General features: G+C 46.6%; 1 protein-coding gene across 2 annotated transcripts; it reads right to left on the bottom strand.

Moving 5' to 3' along the window:
- Positions 1 to 10,068: 10,068 nt before the first annotated feature.
- LOC128415884 (Krueppel-like factor 2) lies at positions 10,069 to 16,214 on the bottom strand. Of its 2 annotated transcripts, none has more exons than XM_053392682.1 (3): positions 15,955 to 16,214; positions 13,295 to 14,276; positions 10,069 to 12,581 (listed from the first exon to the last, which is right to left on the bottom strand). In XM_053392682.1, exons 1-3 carry the CDS (start codon positions 16,045 to 16,047, stop codon positions 12,406 to 12,408), a joined length of 1,251 nt encoding a protein of 416 aa, XP_053248657.1. In that variant the 5' UTR covers positions 16,048 to 16,214; the 3' UTR covers positions 10,069 to 12,405. The 2 variants fall into 2 exon arrangements, with proteins under 2 accessions (XP_053248657.1, XP_053248656.1); XM_053392681.1 differs by having other exon boundaries at positions 13,295 to 14,279; positions 15,955 to 16,212.
- Between the last annotated feature and the right edge of the window lie 3,641 nt (positions 16,215 to 19,855).

The raw sequence follows: 19,855 nt of genomic DNA, 5'->3' as shown, positions 1-19,855 counted from the left end.
TGCCACAGGTTTTAATTTGTAAATCAGATTGGGTATGCAGGCCAGACACAGGTTACAAAGTGTGGCAGGTACACAAGAGGTGGCTAAGTGCAAAGTAAGACATTGATCCAACAAGCAACACACTCTGTCTGCACCTTCCGCTTGAAGAGCAGGACAGGCCCAGCTCTTAGGGTGGCAAGCAGCCAGAGCCCCAGAACTGGTCAAGGGAACAGGCACGCTTTGAGTGGGTTGGATCTGTGAGCTTGTTCATGCCATCACTGGCGTCTCTGCGTCCCTGGAGGCAGAGGGGTGTCGGCCTCAGCAACTGATTTACTCTGTCACCTCTTTGAACACATAGACTGCCTATGTTAATCTGTATGTTTAAGTTAGGATTGATGCAATGCTTTTAATTGCTATCGTCAGTGTTTATTTGCCCCCTGTTATATTTGCAAAAACAAAGTGTGTAAGACAGAGCTTGATAGTAGCTGCTAGTTTGTTTACCTGTGAGATGTTGATTTGGGAATAGCTTCTGATTGTATAACTCAAGTGATCACACCACACGGTGCATGCACACCATTTGAATGGCAATGTTCATTGACTTTGGGGGCAGTGGCCCCCTCAAATATTTTCGGGGGTGAGCGAAGGGACCTCCGCCCCAAGGAGCTGGCCCCTGTGTTTGGGGCCATACAGCACTGGGAAAACCCAGCCCGTCCAACCGGGGCAGAGTGGATGATATCCAGGGTGAAGTAACAGCTCATGAAATGTGACTTGTAGTCGAATTAGATCGCTTGTAATAAAACATGGAGCAGTTTCTTATAACTTTGAGTAAGTTAATCTGGTCTGTGACCGTTTAATAAAATTTGATTTGAACTTTGAGTAAGGGACGTTTTCACTTAAATGTCTGTGTCTCCCAGCACCTGTGAAAAATAACCACTACAGTTTGACTGTAACACTGTGTCAAAGCACGGAGCAAAGGTTTGCAGGAGGCCAGAGTGGGATTTTATTTTATTTTGCACGCTTGCATTGTCACAGGATTGAAAACCAATAAAAATATATGCTTTAAAAAACTGAACTGGAATGCACGGAGCTGCAAAGCATAAGGGGAGGGGGTTTGACCAGAAGCCTGCGCCAGCTGGCATTCCCTAGCAAGCGCTGAAAGCCACGCGGAGGGCAGTGCGAGCTCCCGGGTTACGTAACTCCGCGCTCCGGCAGCCTTACCAGCCGCGTCGGCTCAAAAGGAGCACAGTGCCCTCTGGTGGTTGCTCTGGATAACTGAGCATTTAGCAAGAGGCTGCGCTCCTTTGGTGCTCCTCCACATTCCTCTCTGCCCGACCGTTTCTGTACATTACTAGATGCTCAACGGGCCACGCAGCCAGATCTGACGCTGGTGAGAGCAAGGCGGGGTAATGTAAGTGTCAGGACCCAGTGGAGCCTTAATGCAGGCAGAGGCTCATGTTGACAAGGAGCTTGTTGCAGGAATCCTCAGGCACCTGGGAATCCAAGGAGAGGTGTCAACAGGGCCCCTTCAGCCAAGCACTTCTGGTTGCCAGTTCTTGGAAAATCAAGACAAACTTTGATTGATTGATTTGATTTGATTGAATTTAACTTCTTCCCTCTCAAAGGAGCCCAGGGCGGCCAATACATCAGTGTTAAAACCGTACAGTTTTTAAAAGAATAACATATTAAATAATAAACATCTAAAACAATTGCATACTTCCACAGCAACTGCTTCCAGGTTACAAGGAACAGAAAATGTTGACCTTCCCATTCCCCCATATGTAGCCTACAATACCAAGGTCCCTAATTCCCAGACAACTGTATACGGAAATTCATTTCTTAATGCAAACCTCTGTAGGACAAACATGCCAGTTGCACAATCTGAGCGTGTGGCCATGTTTTTCCTTTGCTATTTGCCCAGTGTTACAGCTCTGATCAGATTACAAATTGAAGGGTGAGATTATTAAGCCATGGGTATCACACTCGTACGCACGCACATGGAGAAGCAGGCTGGCCTCACCCTTAGGAAACATTTGCCTTTGGGCACCAGAGTCCACAGGGCAGTGATAATTTCAAGCTCTCCCTTGCTGCCTGATGTTCACATTTGGTGCTATCAGATCTTAGCTGCACTCAAACAGAGATTGCCCTATGGATGGTCACATCATAGCCTTCCTCTGCCTTGCTAGCATCGCATCACAATTTGCACCCAGTCTCCTCTGCTAGCAGGGCAGAGATCTCAACTTGGGGAGGCATGTTAAAGACCCCAGCAGAGAAAGAAGATACTTTGAGCCCACTGAGGGTAGCTAGTGCAACACCCCAACAACTTCAGCCTACCCTTGCCCAGCCCCCACCTGCCTATTTACTTACCAGCAGGCCAGAGGGTGGACCTAGCTGCTAGCTTCCTCCTTCATAGGGTCTATCCAAACTGTTTTCTCTGTGTGGGGGAGTGTATTCTACAACATATAATTAATAGTATATTAGTGGTAGATTTATACTGGACCACCTGCATATCATTCCACTTTACTAGTAGCTCTGCAGTGCTTTCCCCATGTTATTGCATTATTGACATCTTGAAGGACACCCTTGCACTATAGTGCAACAAAAGCGAGACAAAAATATTTTTCCCAGAACCTTTGGCATCATAAAGGTATAGGATTCCATCAGTAAGTACAGGACATGCACTGACTGGAAATGAAATAGTATGCACTGAAATAGTATGTCCACCACAAAACCTGTGCTAAAAGCAGGTTTGTGCATAGCTATCCCAAGACCTTCATGAGTGCACATAATCACGAATGCACACAAAAGGACATCTAAAGGAGCCATATAGTGTTGCCATTATAGATGTCTATATAGGAATGCAGGCAAAATGAGAATTAGTTGGTTCCGCCTCTCATTGACTCCAGCTCCATGTATCATTGGCCTTTTGACCTGTCAGTTCCAATAGGCACCAGGCACCAGTGTCTGAGCCAACACTTCAGTCTAAACAGCTGCACAACGCAGAGCCTAACAGGAGTCAGGGAAAGATAAAGAAATGTCTGAGGTAACAGCCCACAGAACTTACAGAAATACATGATCTAATTTCACTGTCAAACAGGTCATAACTCCTTTTAGAGGGCAATCTGTTAACCATTACTGAGGATAGTAATTTAGTGTCCTGATTGATATGCTCTATTGGGCAGCAAGAGCCCACTAGGAGAGAGCATTTACCTGGTGTCCGTAGCGCCACGATTTTTGATTTCTGCCATGAATCAGCTACGGTACCTCCATCTAGCATGCTGTTGAATTTAGTGAGCCATGGTGTGGCTTTATAGAAGTTGCTAATGAACCCATGTTCCCTGGGTGATTCACCACTTGTGAGGTGTTTCATAGTGTTAATAGGACTTGCTTCTGAGTTGACATTGTCAGGATTGTGCTGTTTGTCACCTCCCCCCCCAAAAAAATTAGAAAGCTACAGACAACATAGTCTTTCCTCCCATGCAAGGTGCTGATAATTTTGGTTGCCCATTCCTGCACCAAACTCTAAGATATCCTTTTTGAGCTACAGCAACTAGAACTGTACACAGTATTCCAAGTGTGCTTGTATAAGGGCATTGTGCTACAGGCAGTTTTGTTTTTTATTCCCATCCTAATAATCCCTGGCATGGAATTCACCACCTTCACAGCACACTGGGTGAACATTTAATTGAGTTGTCCACCAAGTTCCCTTTCATTGTGAGCCACTGCCTTTTTGGATCAAATTGGCCTATGTGTGAAGCTATTCCCCCCCCCAATCACTTTATTAATTTGCCATCTTGCTGCTCAGTTCAGCCAGCCAGAGAGGTCTTTTGAATCCTTTGTAGCCTGCTTGCGTTTTCAGTATCCCGAATAATGTGAAAATTGAGATGCCACAGATGAAACTGTGTGGCCAGATGACTCATGGAATTTGGAAGCTAGGGCTATCATGATGACTATGTATTACCTCCAGGACCAGAGTCCATAAGCCTCTGAATCCTCAGTGTTGCTGGGGAACACAAGCAGGAGATGGCTGTGGTGTGCTCATGTCCTGCTTGTGGACTTCTCAAAGGCACCTGGTTGAGCTTTGGAGGAACAGAATGCTGATGGAGATGGGCCTTTGGCCTGATCCAGCCCAACCTTGTTGATTATGTCTCTTTACTCCCCTACCTGGGGTGTATGGGGTGTTCAGGGAAGGGTAGTACCTCTGGTGGGGGACATGTCATGTTCCTTTTGGGGTAGTTTGTCCACCTTTGGTTCCCATCCAACGCAGCTCTCACCTTGTGGGTCCTGGAAGCTGTCAGCAAGTGACAGCAGCCACACCCTGGTAAACAGTTTTGACTGGCCGGCTATACCAGGTAACAGTAGCCAATGGATCTTAAACCCTCAGTGTTTAAGGGACTTACCCATGCATGTGAAGACAGGCTCCAGCAGACTGAGTGGACAAGACCAACAGTGGGCCCAATACTCAAGAATGTGGTTTCTGCACGTGCTGTAGAGGGAAGCGAGGGGCAGAGGGGCTTCTCAACCTCAGAACATAACCCATCTAGGAGGAGGAAAACTCTGATCCTAAACCTCCTCTGCCTTGTGCAATATCTTCGGGAGAAGAAAAGGCTAAGGAGTAAACCCTACACAAATCTGAAGCGTAGTCCCTAAGATGGTTGGATGGTGCCTTGTATGCCTCCTTCCAGCAACTCTTACAGCCCAGCTGATGCCAAAAGCACTGCTCTGCTTTCTTTTGGACCACTTCAGTGAGACTGAGGGGGGTGGGTCTTGTCATCTGTGCAGCCCAGGACCTCCATCTATACTGCTCAGGCTTGTGCCCCAGGGAGGTCACCAGTGCTTCTAATGCAGTGGTTTGACTTCAACCCCAGAGGTGCACTCCAAGGTCTCTTGAGACAGGCGGGTGCCAACAAACTCCCCTATGTGAATTTCTTTTTCCATTTCAGGACAGTTATTTACAGGGCAATCCTATACATGACTACTCAGAAGAACTAAGGCTGTCAGAATTAAACAGGGCTTGCTCCCAGGCAACTGGGGTAATGCACTGCCGACTTGTTTCTGGAAAGAATAAATACATACGATTCTAGCATTCTTATCGAGCTGTGTTGATAGTACACTATACAAAGTCTTCACAAGGGGGCATAGTTCTACTTTGGAAATGTAATTGAAGTTAGGACAAGATACAGTACAGCCTCTTTGCATCAAGACCTGCCAGCGACTGGTCTTGGTTCTACAAGTGCTGCTCCCTGGAGGCTACCTGGCATGCAGGCATACAGAACTGCTACACTAACTCCACCCAAAGCAGCTCATGTTTGTGATTTTTACAAAGCTAACACAGAGAACACCAGCCACTTCATGATTTGCACTGAGGGCCTCATTCACTTCCAATGGTTGGACCATCACGTAACGTATGCAAGCAGGCAGGATGAGCTGGTTCCACTCGAATTACACACCCCCAGCAGTTCAGTGAGCAACACCTCAGAGGCCAAGTATTGTGATTCTTTCTGCCCTGTTTATAGGATCAAGGCCTCATCACAATATCCAGGTGATTCATGTTTTCTGTCATCTTAGGGCATTGCTGTGCTAGTTGCGTTTTCATTTTCCCTTACCCCACAGAACAGGAGCTTATATTATCACCAAAGATGGTGGAGATGAGGAGCCTGTAGGCCCTTCCTCTTGGTACCATCTTCTTTCCCCTCCATCTTTCACATTTTGCATAGCTCTACTCAGTCCACCTCCCTCCATCCCAACACATAACATTCCCATTAGTACTGCTTTTTCTTTAGATGCCATCTGAGCATTAGACTTGTATCCTATTTCCAGGTGTTGAATAGTCTCTTTAAATGTGAAGGTTCATTATTGTTCCACAAGATGTGTATGTCTTTAAGGGCCAGAGCAAATAATGAGACCGAGTTTTACAGCTGTGAAACAGTATAGCAGGTGCTGCTAAGTTGTGTTAATTCAGCTGTGTCAGCAATTGGTTATAGTATATAAAGAGCAGCACCTAGCTCTCTCAGTACCCTGGGGGATGGGTTGGTGGTTGGGTCATGCTTGTTGATATATTTAGTGTAAAAGGAGTTTTTGTTTTTATTATTAAAACCTTGTTAAAGTTATTTTTGAGTTCCTTGTAATGCGTGGTCGCCCCAGCAAGCTTTCTGCAGCGCAACTAAACTGCAAATAGCCAACACCAGGGGCATACCTAGGGGTTGGCAAAACCAGCCCCAACCAGGGACTCAAGCCAGGGGTGGGACAAGAATCACTTATCAGATCATGGAGTGTATGATGTATATATGCAAGATCAAATGCGAGAGAAGTTTCCCGTCCTTGTTGCACCATGGCACAAAGGTGTGCATTTTATTTATTTATTTATTTATTTATTTATTTATTTATTTATTTGCCCTTTCTACTCACCTCGCCCTCACTCTGAATGCTTTGAGTACTTGAATCACGTAAAATGTAGTAATTTCTACAGTAGCTATTGTGGTAATGTGTTTTTTTTCTGGCACCAGTGCAGATACAGCTCCTTGCCAAAGGTGCAAAGGACCCTAGGTAAACCTCTGCCTATTTCAGTTTTAGAAGCTGTATAAGGAGTTTCAGAACAATAGACGCTCCAGCAGCCGAAGCTTAGGGAGTTTTCACCTGACCATCTTGCCTAAAACAGTAAATATTTGTATCCCACTCATTTTCGGTTTTGTTTGGTACACCACCTTCTCTCTAGTAAGCTATAAACACTATGGGAACAAATGCTTTATTCCCTCTTGCAAAATATATGAACAGAGCAATACACCACCAAAGATCTAAGTAACAGTGCTGTGGAAAGTAGGGTGTTGTACTCATCTTCAAAAAGAGGGAAAATTAAAGCTCATTTAACTACCAACTGGTAAGCTTGACACTGATACCAGGAAAGGTCCTAGAACAGTTAATTCAACAGTTGGTCTGTGCACACTTAGAAAAGGATGCTGTGATTATAAAGACCCAATGTGGGTTTCTCAAAAACAACTCATGCCAGATCATGGGTGTAGTCAAGCCGGGGCAGGGAGGGGCAGCTGCCCTCCCCCCAAATCAATAAAAAATACATAGGAAAGGTTCTTCCCTGCTCCCCTACGAAAAGGCTTGCTTCCCCCAACAAAAATCCTGACTATGCCCCTGTGCCAGATGAATCTCATTTCTTTCTTTTTTTATAGTTACAAGCTTGGTAGATCAGGGGAATGCTGTAGACATAGTACGGTATATCTTGATTTAAGTAAGGCTTTTGGCAAGGGCCCCCATGATAGTCTTGTGGAGAAGCTGGTAAATGTGGATTAAACAAGGTAATTGTTAGGTAGATTTGTAGCTGGTTGGCTGACCAGACCCAAACAGTGCTCAGTAATGGTTCCTCATCATCCTGGGGGGGAAAGTGACAAGTGGGGTGCCACAAGGTTGTCCTGGGCCTGTTGTTGTTCAACATCTTTATAAATGACTTAGATGAAGGTATTCAAGGGATGCTTATCAAATCTGCAGTTGACACCAAACTGGGAGGGGTAGTCAATGCCGCTAAAGAATCAGGATTCAAGATTACCTTAACAGATGGGAGAACTGAACCAAAACTAAGAAAAATAATTTCAACAGGGACAAATGTAAGGTTCTACACTTAGGCAGGAAGAACGAGCTCCACAAATTATAAGATGAGGAACACTTGGCTAGCCAGTAGTAGATGTGAAAAGGATCTAGGGGTCATAGTAGACCACTAGCTTAACAATGTGATGCAGAAACAAACAAACAAACAAAGCTAATGTTATTCTAGGCTGCATCAACAGAACTATAGTGTCCAGATCAAGGGAAGTAATAGTTCCGTTCTATTCTGCCTTGGTCAGACCACACCTGGAATACTGGGTCCAATTCTGGGCACAATTTCAGAAGGAGAGCAACCAAGATGATCAAGGGTCTAGAAACCAAGCCTTGTGAGTAGTGGCTGAAGGAGCTAGGGATGTTTAGCCTGGAAAAGAGGAGACTGAGAGGAAGTATGATAGCCATCTTCAAGCATCTGAAGGGCTGTCACATGGAAGATGGAGGAAGCTTGTTTTCTCCTGCTCTGGAAGGTAGGACTTGAACCACAATAGCTTCAAGTTACAAAAAAGGGTATTTCGACTAAACATCAGGAAGAACTTTCCGACAGTAAGAGCTGTTAGACATTGGAGTGGTCTCCGTTAGGAGGTTGTAGACACTCCATTTGAGGCTTTTAAGCAGAGATTGGATGGTCATCTGTCATGGGTGCTTTAGATGAGATTCCTGCATTGCAGGGGGTTGGACTATATGACCCTTGGGGTCCCTTCCAACCCTAAGATTTTATTATTCTATTATCTGTCATTCCACATAATTTTTTCCCCACAATAATCGCTGGCTGTGGATATTTGCTGAGAGCAGGGGAGGTAAACTCTGAATCCAGCTTTTCCAGTGTTACAGGATGTTTGTAGGAACTAAGAGGCTTAACTATATCAAGAGCAGTGGTGCTCTCTCTCTCTTTCTTTCACAAACACACACACACATACATACATACATACACTTGCCTGATTAATCAGGTATTCAGCTTATTCCACACCTCTTTCTCTGGTCTGTAAACAAAGACACTCCTTAGAGAAGTATCACACACACAAACCTGGATCTATTAGAAAATCTAATTTGAGGCCAAGATCATCTTCCATTTATCCAGCCAGACAAGCATATTTCAAAATTCAAGCAGAGCTGGCCAAGCTTCACACAAGGGACCAAATTAGTTTATCAACACACAAGTATAAAACCAGCCATCTGCACACCAAACTAGCTAGTTTGAAATCAGGTTATGCACTAGCGATTAACCAAATCCAAAATCATGTCAGCACTAGATTTAGTGAGTCACAACTAGTTCAAAGGCTTCCAGCAGGGCGAAATAAGATTTACACCGTCAACATGAGCAGAATCTAGCTCTCTCTGTTACAGCAAAGAAGTGAATAAAAGTTATCCTTTCTGGTAAGATGCACACAACTAACTGCATGCTTTCTTCAGATCTCGCTACCAACCAGCTACCCTAGAATACCCCCCACAGGATAGCTGCCCTTACTTCATTTTAAACCCCTTAATAAGTCTGCAAAGTTCTCAGGACAGATCGCTATGTACAGCCTCCCACTGTGCACCTAGCTAAGTAATCTACAACAGAAAAGCTCCCTCCACCAGATGACTGAGTGGATGGCCAGAGCCCATCATCCCTACAGATTCCTCTGTTCAGATGTGGCCTCCAGTTCCAGCCCGAGCTCATGAAACCCATCTTGTTTGGGACACTCATTTTGCCTGTGCTAATAGCTCCGCATCAAGTTTGCACAAGCCCAGCCCTTAAAATGAGTATGAGTGCCTGTGGGAGGGAGGGAGAAAGACCTGCTTGTTGGGCTTGGGACCTGCCAGAACTTAGTCACCCTTATTAATTTAAAGAGGAAGCCTTCGTGCCTAGCAAGGAGTGAAACTACCAGTAGATCCAGTGCGGGAGCTCAGCTGAGCCAGAGGGATGGGTCATGCCCAGCCTTGATAGAATTTGTGGAGGAACCTGTCCTCTAGCCACCTGGCATCACAGAGACTCAGAAGTCCTTGCTTCCTTTTAATACAGCTGCAAACACAATCCTGGTTCCTGAGTAGGGTGGCCAGCTACAGACAATGATGGGACTCCTGCGCCTTTAATAAGTGTGTAAAAGTGGAGATTTTAGCACGTACATAAACACCACTTACTTCCACACAACTATTAATGGCATAGGAACCCTATCCCTCTTTGCACCTGGCCACCTCATACCTGAATTTCCGTCTGTGTTAGGCACCCAAGCAAAATGGGGAGAAAACTGAAACTGGCACATCTGCAGGTTTCGTTAGTCCAAGTGTTACTGAACTCCCAACTCGTATCAGCCACAAGGGATTGGGAATGACAAGAGTTGCAGTCCAACCACTTCTGGAGGGCCACAGGTCCCCCACTCTTGTTTTTAAACCTAACTTGTGAAACAAAGAGCAGTTTCCTATTTTAAAAGATGTCTACCTCGCCATTTCAGACGCCGTCCTCCTGCCCACATTTTTTTTGCAGTTAAATTAGAAATAAACTACTTTAGTTCAGATTTTTTATTATTTGTCTGCATCAGATCAACAATCTTTAAAAGGTATGCATATAGAGAAAACTAACATTTTGCACGGTAGATTGCTCGATGGGCCCAAGCCAAACACACACACAATATTAACAATATAATACAGACAGGTGCAGTGCACATACCAGGGCTGAGGTCATTTACCTAGCCTATAAAAAAACAACAACAAAAAACAATAACAATACATTTACAGCATTTTAAAAAAGAATTACAACTTGTTTGCAGGAGCTACATATTGAGAGGGTCCTTTTCTCTTTGGAAAGAAAGTTTCAAGTATAGCAGAAATGGACAAAAATGCCCTTTACAAAAAAATGAAAAGTAAAAAAGCTGCCATGGCAGTTGTAGGAGAGGGATTGCAGCTGCAGCAGTACCTGGCTTCATGATCATCCTTTGGAAGGAGACACCAAAACAGATTTTAAAAGGTTATCAGTTAATCAACCAAATCATTAGCCTTGTAGAACAGATTGCTTTCATGATCCAAACAGCATCTTTGCTTTGAGCAAAGGAATGGGCAGTTCAGGACAAATGATTGCAAGAACAGAACCATAGTTTTCAGTTGTACTTTTACAAAAATGTCGCTAGTTAAATTCATAAATCTACAAGAGTCTTGGAGCATTCCTTGCCTTACACATTTGTTTAAGAAGCAAGCAAAGATGGCTTTCTTTCCCATTTACGAAGACAAGAGGTTGAAAATCATGTTACATTCTCACAAAGCACTTAGAGGTATTGCAACTAAGCAGATGTATGGACATCTTCTTGTCAGTTAAAAGCTAAGACAGTTTGGTTACAGTACTATGCACACTTATCTGCGAGTAAGCCCTGCTGAAAAAAAGTGGGATTTATTTTTCAGTAAACGTATAGGATTGTACAGTTAGCCAGCCAAAGCACAATTCTATATAAACTTATTTAAAAGTGGCTCCCACTGCTTTCAGTGTGCCCTTGAAAGCAAAGATCGCATCCACAATAAATTTAGCTGGTTGACAGCACCGAAGTAGTACACATTTATACGGCAACTTTTTCAAGGTTTCACCTATAAATATGCGATATCTCAATTTTGCAGGAAAAAAGTGTATTTGAATGTTAAGGCATTTTTGGCAATGCTTTAGCACCATCCCTGAGCAGGACAAGGGGGAGGGGGAATTAACAATGCAACTCTAGGCATACTTTGGGGTTAACGGCTGGAAAAAAAGACAGGATTCCTCTGCTTAATAAAAGTTGTGTAGAAGATGTAAGCCTGCGTGACAACTTACAACTATTAAACTATACAACTATACAACTAATTAAAGGTGCCGGAGTCTTGTCCTCATTTTCAGCTTGGCCACCTTAGAACACTTGCTAAACTCAATGGTGCTTTTTTTGAATGCATGGATTGTGCTGTTAGTCCCATTAAACTCAAATGGGACTTGCTTCTGAGTTAAGTATCAACAGGATTGTCTTGCACTACATTGGTCCTTGAAACCCTTCAGCTCATGCGATCTTCCAGAGTAAGTTTTGCCTTTTGTTCAGGGTTTATATTTTGGTTTTACAGCCTGTTCCAGAAGTGACCATCTTAGAAAAAAGAAAAAAGTTGACTTCCCCCTAGTCCCTTCCCTGGTCATTATATACATTGGCAAAACATGAGGTAACACCCCCCCATCTATCTTTGATTAAAAATTTTTAGTATGAGATGCAGATGTTTTAATTCACTGGGGTAACTTAGTTCAAGCCAACCTTTTTGGATCTGTCCCTTTTGGCACCATCCCTTTGAACAAAAGGAGCCAGCAAGTTTAAATTTGTCCCTCTTTTCCTCAAGGATACCTACTACAAAAAGGTAGTTCGACAAGAGCAAGCATTTTACATTACAAGATAAAAAATAAAGACCATTGTACAGAGCAAAACATTAAAAAGTTAAACTCGCTTGAGGCAATTGACATAGTCTTTGAACTATAGCTGTGTGCACACTGAAGATTTGGAATGGGAATGGCAGAGATATGCTGCCACAATTATAGTGCCCACACACAAATATTTCCAGTGCAATTTTTCATATACTCTGCTGCAGTTAGATCTGTGTAACTATTCACTCTTAAATACACAAACGTTTTCCATATTGCCATGGATGAACCAACTGGGTTTCCTCTTTAAATATTAAAATGTTTTACTAATATATACATAATTTACCTCTTCCAATAAGAAAATATTCCATCCCTTCATAAATAGAGTTCAGAGTCTCTTTGCGTCCCTGCCCCGTTGTCCTGTCCCATCCCCCTCTTCTTCATCCCTACCACATCCCACCCAGGTGCCCCAGGGAGCAGGCCATGCTTCACACATGCCTCTTCATGTGCAGGGCCAGGTGATCTGATCGGGAGAAGGCACGGTCACAGAGGTGGCACTGGAAGGGCCGGACACCAGTGTGTTTGCGGTAATGGCGTGTTAGTTCATCTGACCGTGCAAATTTCCAGCCGCAGCCTTCCCAGTTACAGTGATAAGGCTTCTCACCTGGAAAAACAGAAAAGGAGAGAAAGGTGAACTTTCTAGCCTGGTGAAAAGGAGTGCAAATGGCCCTGTCTCCACCCACCCTGGGGCAAACACTCGCCCAAATAAAAGATCGAGTGGGCCTATTCCAGGGAATGTGCTCTCCACTGATGTCACATCCCTGGTGAAAACTGGCCCCAACGATGTCCTACATTGGACATAACCGCTTTACATCAAACTAGCATTAGTTCAAACCTAGTCAGCGGTCTTAACTGGAGAGTTCTGTAAACAAACTTCCTGTGCAAACAACATGCACAGGATTGTATTGCATGCGCCTTTCCAGAAACAATTTAATTCGTGGAATAAAGCAACAAGGCGCAGTGGCGCTGTCCTGCCAAGCTCTGCTCCTGCAGCGTCCCCTGTATACAAGCCGCACATTCCCGGCAAGACATGATTGGCCAAAGCACGCCCAAGTGTCATATAAGATCAGCCTGGCAGAGTTTGCTGCCAGTTTTCGCACACTCTGCGAGTCTGCCCTGCGTCCAATTCTCCACATTGCTACACCCTGTGCGCCCACGGGGAGGGGGGGCAAAACACCTCCGCTCCGCTCCTCCTCTTGGGGAGCCCTTCTCCGCGAGCCCGCTTCCCCACATCCACCCACCCGAGGCGGTCCGCATCCCCCCCTAACTCCACTCCCAGCCCCGCGCCCTCCTGCCCGGGCCCTGCGCCCTCCTTACCCGTGTGGGTCCGCATGTGCGCCTTGAGATGCGAGCTCTTCGTGTAGGTCTTGCCGCAGCCGGCGAACTCGCAGTTGTGGGTGGCCGTGCGCTTGCGCGCCCAGGACCTGCGGCCCCTCTTCGGCTTACACTCCTCCGGGGGCCCCATCGGGGCATAGTAATCCAAGACGGGCGAGTTGGGCGGCGTTACCAGCAGCCCGTGCAGGCCCTGGGCGTGCGCGTTCAAGGACTCCCGGAAGACGCTGAAGTGTCCACGGAACTGGGGCTGCATCTGCCCGGCGAAGTTGGGCGGGAAGAGGTGGGCCCCCCGGGGGTAGTGCTGGGGGGCTCCCATCTGCGCGTGCATGTCGCCGGCCACCTGGCACTGGGCCGCGGGGCTCATCTGCTCGCTGGGGAAGCCGGAGGGCGCGTGCTGCGGGAGGGGCGGCTGCTGGTGCTGCTGCATCATGGCCTGCATCAGGAGGGGCTTGTGGTCCAGAGGAGCAGGCCCCAGGCAATCGGGGCTGCCGCTCATCATGCACGGCTGCACGTCCATCGGCTCCTGCTTGACGCGCAGGTGCTCCATGGATAGGCCCCGAGCTAAGCCTGGGGGAGCGTGGGCCAAGCCAGGGGCGCGCAGCTCCGTGTATTCCCGCCGCTGCAGCTCGCAAGGGCCCGGCCCCGCTGCCGAGTGCTGTTGCATGTCCTGCGTGAAGAGCTCGGCCATGTAGCTGTGGCCGGGGCTGGGCATGTAGGACGCGGCGAACTTGTTGGAGGGCTGCTGGTAGTTGGAGCTGTCGCTGTCGTAGGTGGTGCCGCAGCTCTCGGGAGTCTCGGGCAACGGGTAGTTGGGGTTGGGGTGCGGGGGCGCCGCCACCCCCGTGGGCTGCCCGTTCGTGGTGTGCGCCAGGATGAACTCCAGGTCGACGAAGTTCCCTAACTCGTCCGCTTCCCTCTTGATGGTCGCGGCGCCCTCCACGTGGGTGGGGATCCTCTGCTGCTGCTGCTGCGTGGATAGGAGCAGCGGGGTTATGGCGGGGAAAGAGTTAAGGTGCCAGGCGCAAACATGCTACTGGGGAGCCAAATCCAGACACTATTTATAGCACCCCCTAACCTGAAAAACGGGTTGCGCGCACCTTCCCTCTCCGATGAGTTTAAGGGCAGGGCGCGCCTGGCACTCAAATCACTTCGAATTAATACCAATCTGCTAGGCTCCACTGGATCCCACCCGGTCCCCTTGCTATGGTTCGGAGGAGCGGATCCTGCATCTACACAGCCTACTAGTACGCCAGTCAGGAATGAGCCGGGATCGCTTCCTGATCTCTCCAAAATGTACCCATCTCCTCTTGGAATGTAGTTAATTATGGAGGAGTTAATTGACTTGACCCCCCCACTAGCCCCGCCCTCTCTCCGCCCCCGCCCCAATATTTGATTGGTTCCGCTCAGCGAGAAGCCCCTCGCGCTGGAATATGACTGGTACGCTCCGTCTTTTGCAGATTACGGCGGTCTTTACCAAAACGTCTCGCGGAGAGTTAAGTTTAAATTTCTCGGCCGTCAAAAAAACTTCATCCCTGCATCCTTTCCAAGTCCCACAAAAATATGTTCAAGGTGTTTTTGTTTCTAGCTAGCCTTTAAATTGTTAGATCGCCCAGAAATTTTCGTGGGGACAAAAATACATTTTACACGCATATGCGTATAAGGGAGCCGTGACGACCTTTAAGAAGAAAAGGGAGATTTTAAGTGGAGGGTGGGGGGAGAGCAATGCTTAACCACCTTCCTCCTCCACTACCACGCTTTTCTGCTCAAAATCGCTTTCCCCAAGAGCCTTTTTCGTAGGGACACCCATTCCGGCTTCAAAATGCCCCTCTCCCAAAGTTTCTTTATTAGACGACCAGAGCTTGCACGCGCCGCAACTGCCCCTCGGGGGGCCTAACGCTGCGCAGGATCGGGACACAAATCAGGTAGGAATTCCAGTAACTGTGAGGGGCTAACTTTGCTACCGAACAATTCGGGCATCAATTCAGCCTGATCAGGAACTCCACCCTTACTCTCTGCACGTACTCCTGGACCAGGATAAAACTCGCTTATATACATTCTAGTATCCTGCCCGCGCTCCAAGAGGCTGAGTGCGGTATTTTAGCCTCACAGCTGTGAGCTGAGTTTAAGGCATGTGCCACTCCAAAATTCTTAAGATAATTTCGATAAGTTTTTTCTTTTTCTTTTTTTTAAGCGAAAACCTCAATAACGTTGGTGCCCCCAAACAGCTCAGGCAAGAGTTTTAAATTAACATTGTTGAAAAATCTTATTGCTCGCAGCCGATCCTGACCTGTGTCATTTTTATATGATCCAAAGTAGTTTATCCTCCTACGAGTGCAAAGACCAGGAACCTCTCCAGCAAAGCCAGGCAGGTTAGAAGTGGGGTGCAGCCTCAAGGCGCCGTCGCGCAGAGTTTCTAAGACCCCACCCCAAAATACACATCTGGATCCTGGCGGCGGCAAGGGGAGCAACGGGGGGCGATTAAGAACAGGATAACTGTCCCCGGGGGCCAAGGGCCCCTGCCCCGCAACCCCTCCAAATAGTCTCGGAGCGCCATTCCGTTAATATTAGTTTTAAAGGACGGGAGGGTCTTCCTTGCGCCTTGCCCCTCCGGCGCTTTCCCAAACAGTTCCGTGCGCCCTCACCTGTACTATGTCGGGCTGCCGGTCTTCCAGCGGCACCAATCCGGCAAAGGTGGAGATAGACGGCAAGACAGCTTCCTCCACGGCTGCGCTCATCTTGCACGGTGGCTTGAGCGGGAAAGAGCTAGGAAACTGCCCCGAGTCCGGCAGCTCCCCTCCAGGCACTGAACGAGCGCTGAACTTCTGCAAGCGCCAAAAAAAAAGAAAAAAAGTTTCCTTGCGTTCCAGTAGTAAAACAGCTGAGCTCCCGTGCGCTCTGATTGGCTGAGGCGAACTACATATTCAGGAGGCTCATCTTTGGAATTTATTACAAAGGAACGGCCACGCCCACTACAAAGGTCTCGGCTGTAGTCGTAGCTCGTTGACAAGCAAATGGAAATGAGCAAGAAAATCCCATTCTTGATAAAGGAAGGGGCACCTTCCCACTTTTTTTTAGATCCAGAAGCAGACCTACTAAGCAAGCGGTCTTTACTCTGGAGCAATTGTCACGGAATGCTTCCGGTAGGCACTTCGTAGGAAATCGATTCGGAGAGAGCAGCCTACTCTCCGAGATCCACGGTGCTCTAGTGATTAGTTAGTGTCCGCCTGGGTTTGCGGAGAGGCATGTTTAAATCCCCACTCTGGCCAACTGGCGATGGCTAAGAGACCACGCAGGAGGGGTTGTTGTATACGAGGATAAAATTGCAGTGTGTGTATGAGAGACAGAGAACATCAAATGCTGTACCCTGCTTTTCCTAGAAGGAGTGGTGGTGTGTGTGTGGTCGATAAATATGAGATACAGCTTATAACTAAAGTCAGGGTCCAGCTTCTAGGGGAAGCTGCAGCCTTATCAGAACATGACTTGTATCGTGATCCTATGCATGGAAGCTTGGACGTCGTTCTTCATGCATGACTGCAAATAACAGAAGTGCAGTTGGTGGTTGCCCAGTTAACTGTAATAGCAATGTCAGGGAGTTGTGTTTTGCCTCTGAACATCTCATGAAGCAGAGAAGAAAACAGCTACAATGAAGGACTGTAAGAAGATCATCATCAACCTTTTTATTCGACCGTCAGTCAGAAAAAAGTACATTTGTCAATACACAGTTAAAACATCCAGGAAGATTTTAGAACTTAGCCAACACTAAAATGGTCTAAACAGATAGCCCCATATCAATACAGTCAATTATAGTCTTGCGACGCTTAAAAGCTAAAAAAAGAAATTTGGCCACCAAGGAAGGTATAGCTCTAGTGACATTATTCAGCAAGTGTAAAACCTGGTTTTCTCCTGGTAGGAAGCTAAATTGACATAGGAGTGGGTCTATAAAATTTTGTCTAAGCTCTGCATAAGAAGGGCAAGTCAAGAGAATGTGTTCGGTGGACTCAACCACACCCATGGCACAATGACAGGTTCTCTGGGCATATGGTACTCCCCTGTACCTTCCCCACAATATCGCAGAGTCAAGGACATTTAATCTAGCCGCTGTAAGAAGTCTGCAGTATTCCACATAGTGGATTTCTGCAAGGTAGGGGGCTGGTATGGTCCGATAAATCTGGTCCCCTAGGAACATACCTGGTTTTACCTGGGCTATGTCCTCTTGTCTGGCAATGTCACTCAGTCTCCGGGAGATCACAGCTCTAGCTTGATTGTACGTCATAGACTCAAAGTAAAGGTGAGACAATCCGCAGGATTGAACTTCGTTAATGACCTCCCTTTCCCACGATGATTGGAAATCGTCCCTCAATATCAAGGGGGCAATACCCACTGGTTTAAAACAAAGCTTGAGCCATAGCCAGAGCTTCGTCTTCAAGGCCACATACCATAGAGCTTGCCAGCCGACCTCTAATCTCATAACCGCACCCACTACCGAGGGGGGAATCCTAAGGATGGCTCTAAGGAATCGCGTTTGGATAGAATCCAGTTTCAAAAAATCCCTACGGGAGCCTAAAGAGATGCCCACCAAAAGAAGGGGGAGGACTTTCATTTGAAAGAGTCTCAAAGCTATCTTCACTGATTGAGCCTGATTCTTAGCATATAGAGATCTAATCTGGATGGCTGCTTTAGATGCATTAGTTGTTATATAGTCTCTATGGGCGAGAAAAGACCTATTTGACCGTATTACTTGTCCCAGATATTTAAAGCAGTTAACCTGCTCTAGGGGGATCCCGTTCATCGACCATCGATGGAGTCTCGGTCGGGCAGAGAAGACCATGATCTTGGTCTTAGCATAGTTGGGTTGGAGCTCATGCTGATCACAGTATTCATGTAGAGCTTGCAACATTCTCCTCAGTCCAATAGGGGATCTGGCAAGAAGTGCGGCGTCATCCACATACAGAAGAACATTCAGAGATCGGCCTGCTAATTTGGGGGGGTGGAAAGCATCATTGGCCATGTGAGTCACCAGTGAGTTAATGTAAAAGCTAAACAATGCTGGGGCCAATAGACAACCCTGTCTTACCCCTCTAGTGGTGGTAACAGGGTTGGAGACTAGGCCTTTATTGTCTAGCCTGATTCTCAGAAAGGTGTTTGTATGGAGGCTGATAATCAGATGAAGGAGACGACGATCGATCTTTGTAGCAGCCAGTTTTGTCCATAGCTGCTTTCTAGAGATTCGATCAAATGCCTGCTTAAGGTCAATAAAAGCCACATGAAGAACCTTTGGGGCTTTGCCGGCATACTTTTCCGCCAGGTGATTCAAGGTTAATATTTGGTCTGTGGTAGATCTTCCAGGGCGAAAATCCGCCTGTTCATCGGCAATGATATTGTCGTCCTCCATCCATTTCAATAGTTTGTTTAGCAGGTACCCCGAGTAAATCTTCCCAATGACATTTAGCAAGCTGATTGGCCTAAAGTTGCTCGGCTCTGTACGTGGGCCTTTCTTATGTATTAATACAATCAACACAGAGCTCCAGCTTGAGGGAAATTTTGCTGTTTTGTTTATATGCGTGTAAAGTGCTGCTAAAAGTGGGATCCACCAATCTTTATTTGCTTTGATGGCATCAATGGATATAAGGTCATCACCGGGGGCCTTGCCTGCTTTAAATCGATCTATGAGAGTTTCAACTTCAGGGCATGTAACTGGGTCCCAATCGGGCAGTGCTTCCGGCTCCACCGTATCTCCGCAGGCATCATGGGCTGCATACAGATCGGCGAAGTATCTTTCCCAAGTGTCCGCTGAGATGTGGGGTTCTATTCTTGCAAGCGGCCTACCCAGGTATCTGGAAATTAACTGCCAAAAAGAGGCTGGATTTCTATTCTCTGCAGCTATCAAAAGGTTGTTCCAATTGTTTCTTTCTGCCTCGAGCTTCTTTTCCTTTAGTAGGGCTTCGTAACTTCTCCTGAGGGTGATAAGGCGGTTATTTGGCATGGGGTCATTTGATGCTCTGTATGCCAACCATTCATTATACAGATGATTCTTGAAGTTTTTGCATTCCTCATCGAACCATTTTTTGTGGTAAAACTGTTTACCATGCTTTGTGGGGGACCGAGCTAGTGTTGGTTTTAGAAGTTCTACTAAATCGTCATATATTGGTAGAGGCTCATCTGCCTGCATAAGGGAAGCCCTTTTTATTTGGAGCTGATCAGACCAGAGAAGTTCGTTCAACTGCTGGGCCGAGTTGGAGGTCCATTTAAGGGCTGTAGGTCTTATCTCCAGATGATCATTTGATAGGTGCACAAAGGAGTGCCTATCAAGTTGGTCAGCCAGAGTCAAGGAAATTTCTAGAGGGAAGTGATCACTCTCCAATCTTGTAGCGACCTTAAAGCTGGATATTTTGGGGGTAAGGTTGGGAGATATCCATACAAAATCAATAGTGGATGCACGTGAACCTGACCAATAGGTGAATTCGGCAGGGTAGTCCGAGCTGACTGCCCCATTTAGCAGAAGGAAATTGAGGGCCAGCAAGGTTTGCCTGCATTTGAAACCTG

This window comes from Podarcis raffonei, chromosome 6, assembly GCF_027172205.1.
Source record: "Podarcis raffonei isolate rPodRaf1 chromosome 6, rPodRaf1.pri, whole genome shotgun sequence".
Classification (NCBI taxonomy): domain Eukaryota; kingdom Metazoa; phylum Chordata; class Lepidosauria; order Squamata; family Lacertidae; genus Podarcis; species Podarcis raffonei.
This window is presented reverse-complemented; position numbering and strand designations above follow the sequence as displayed.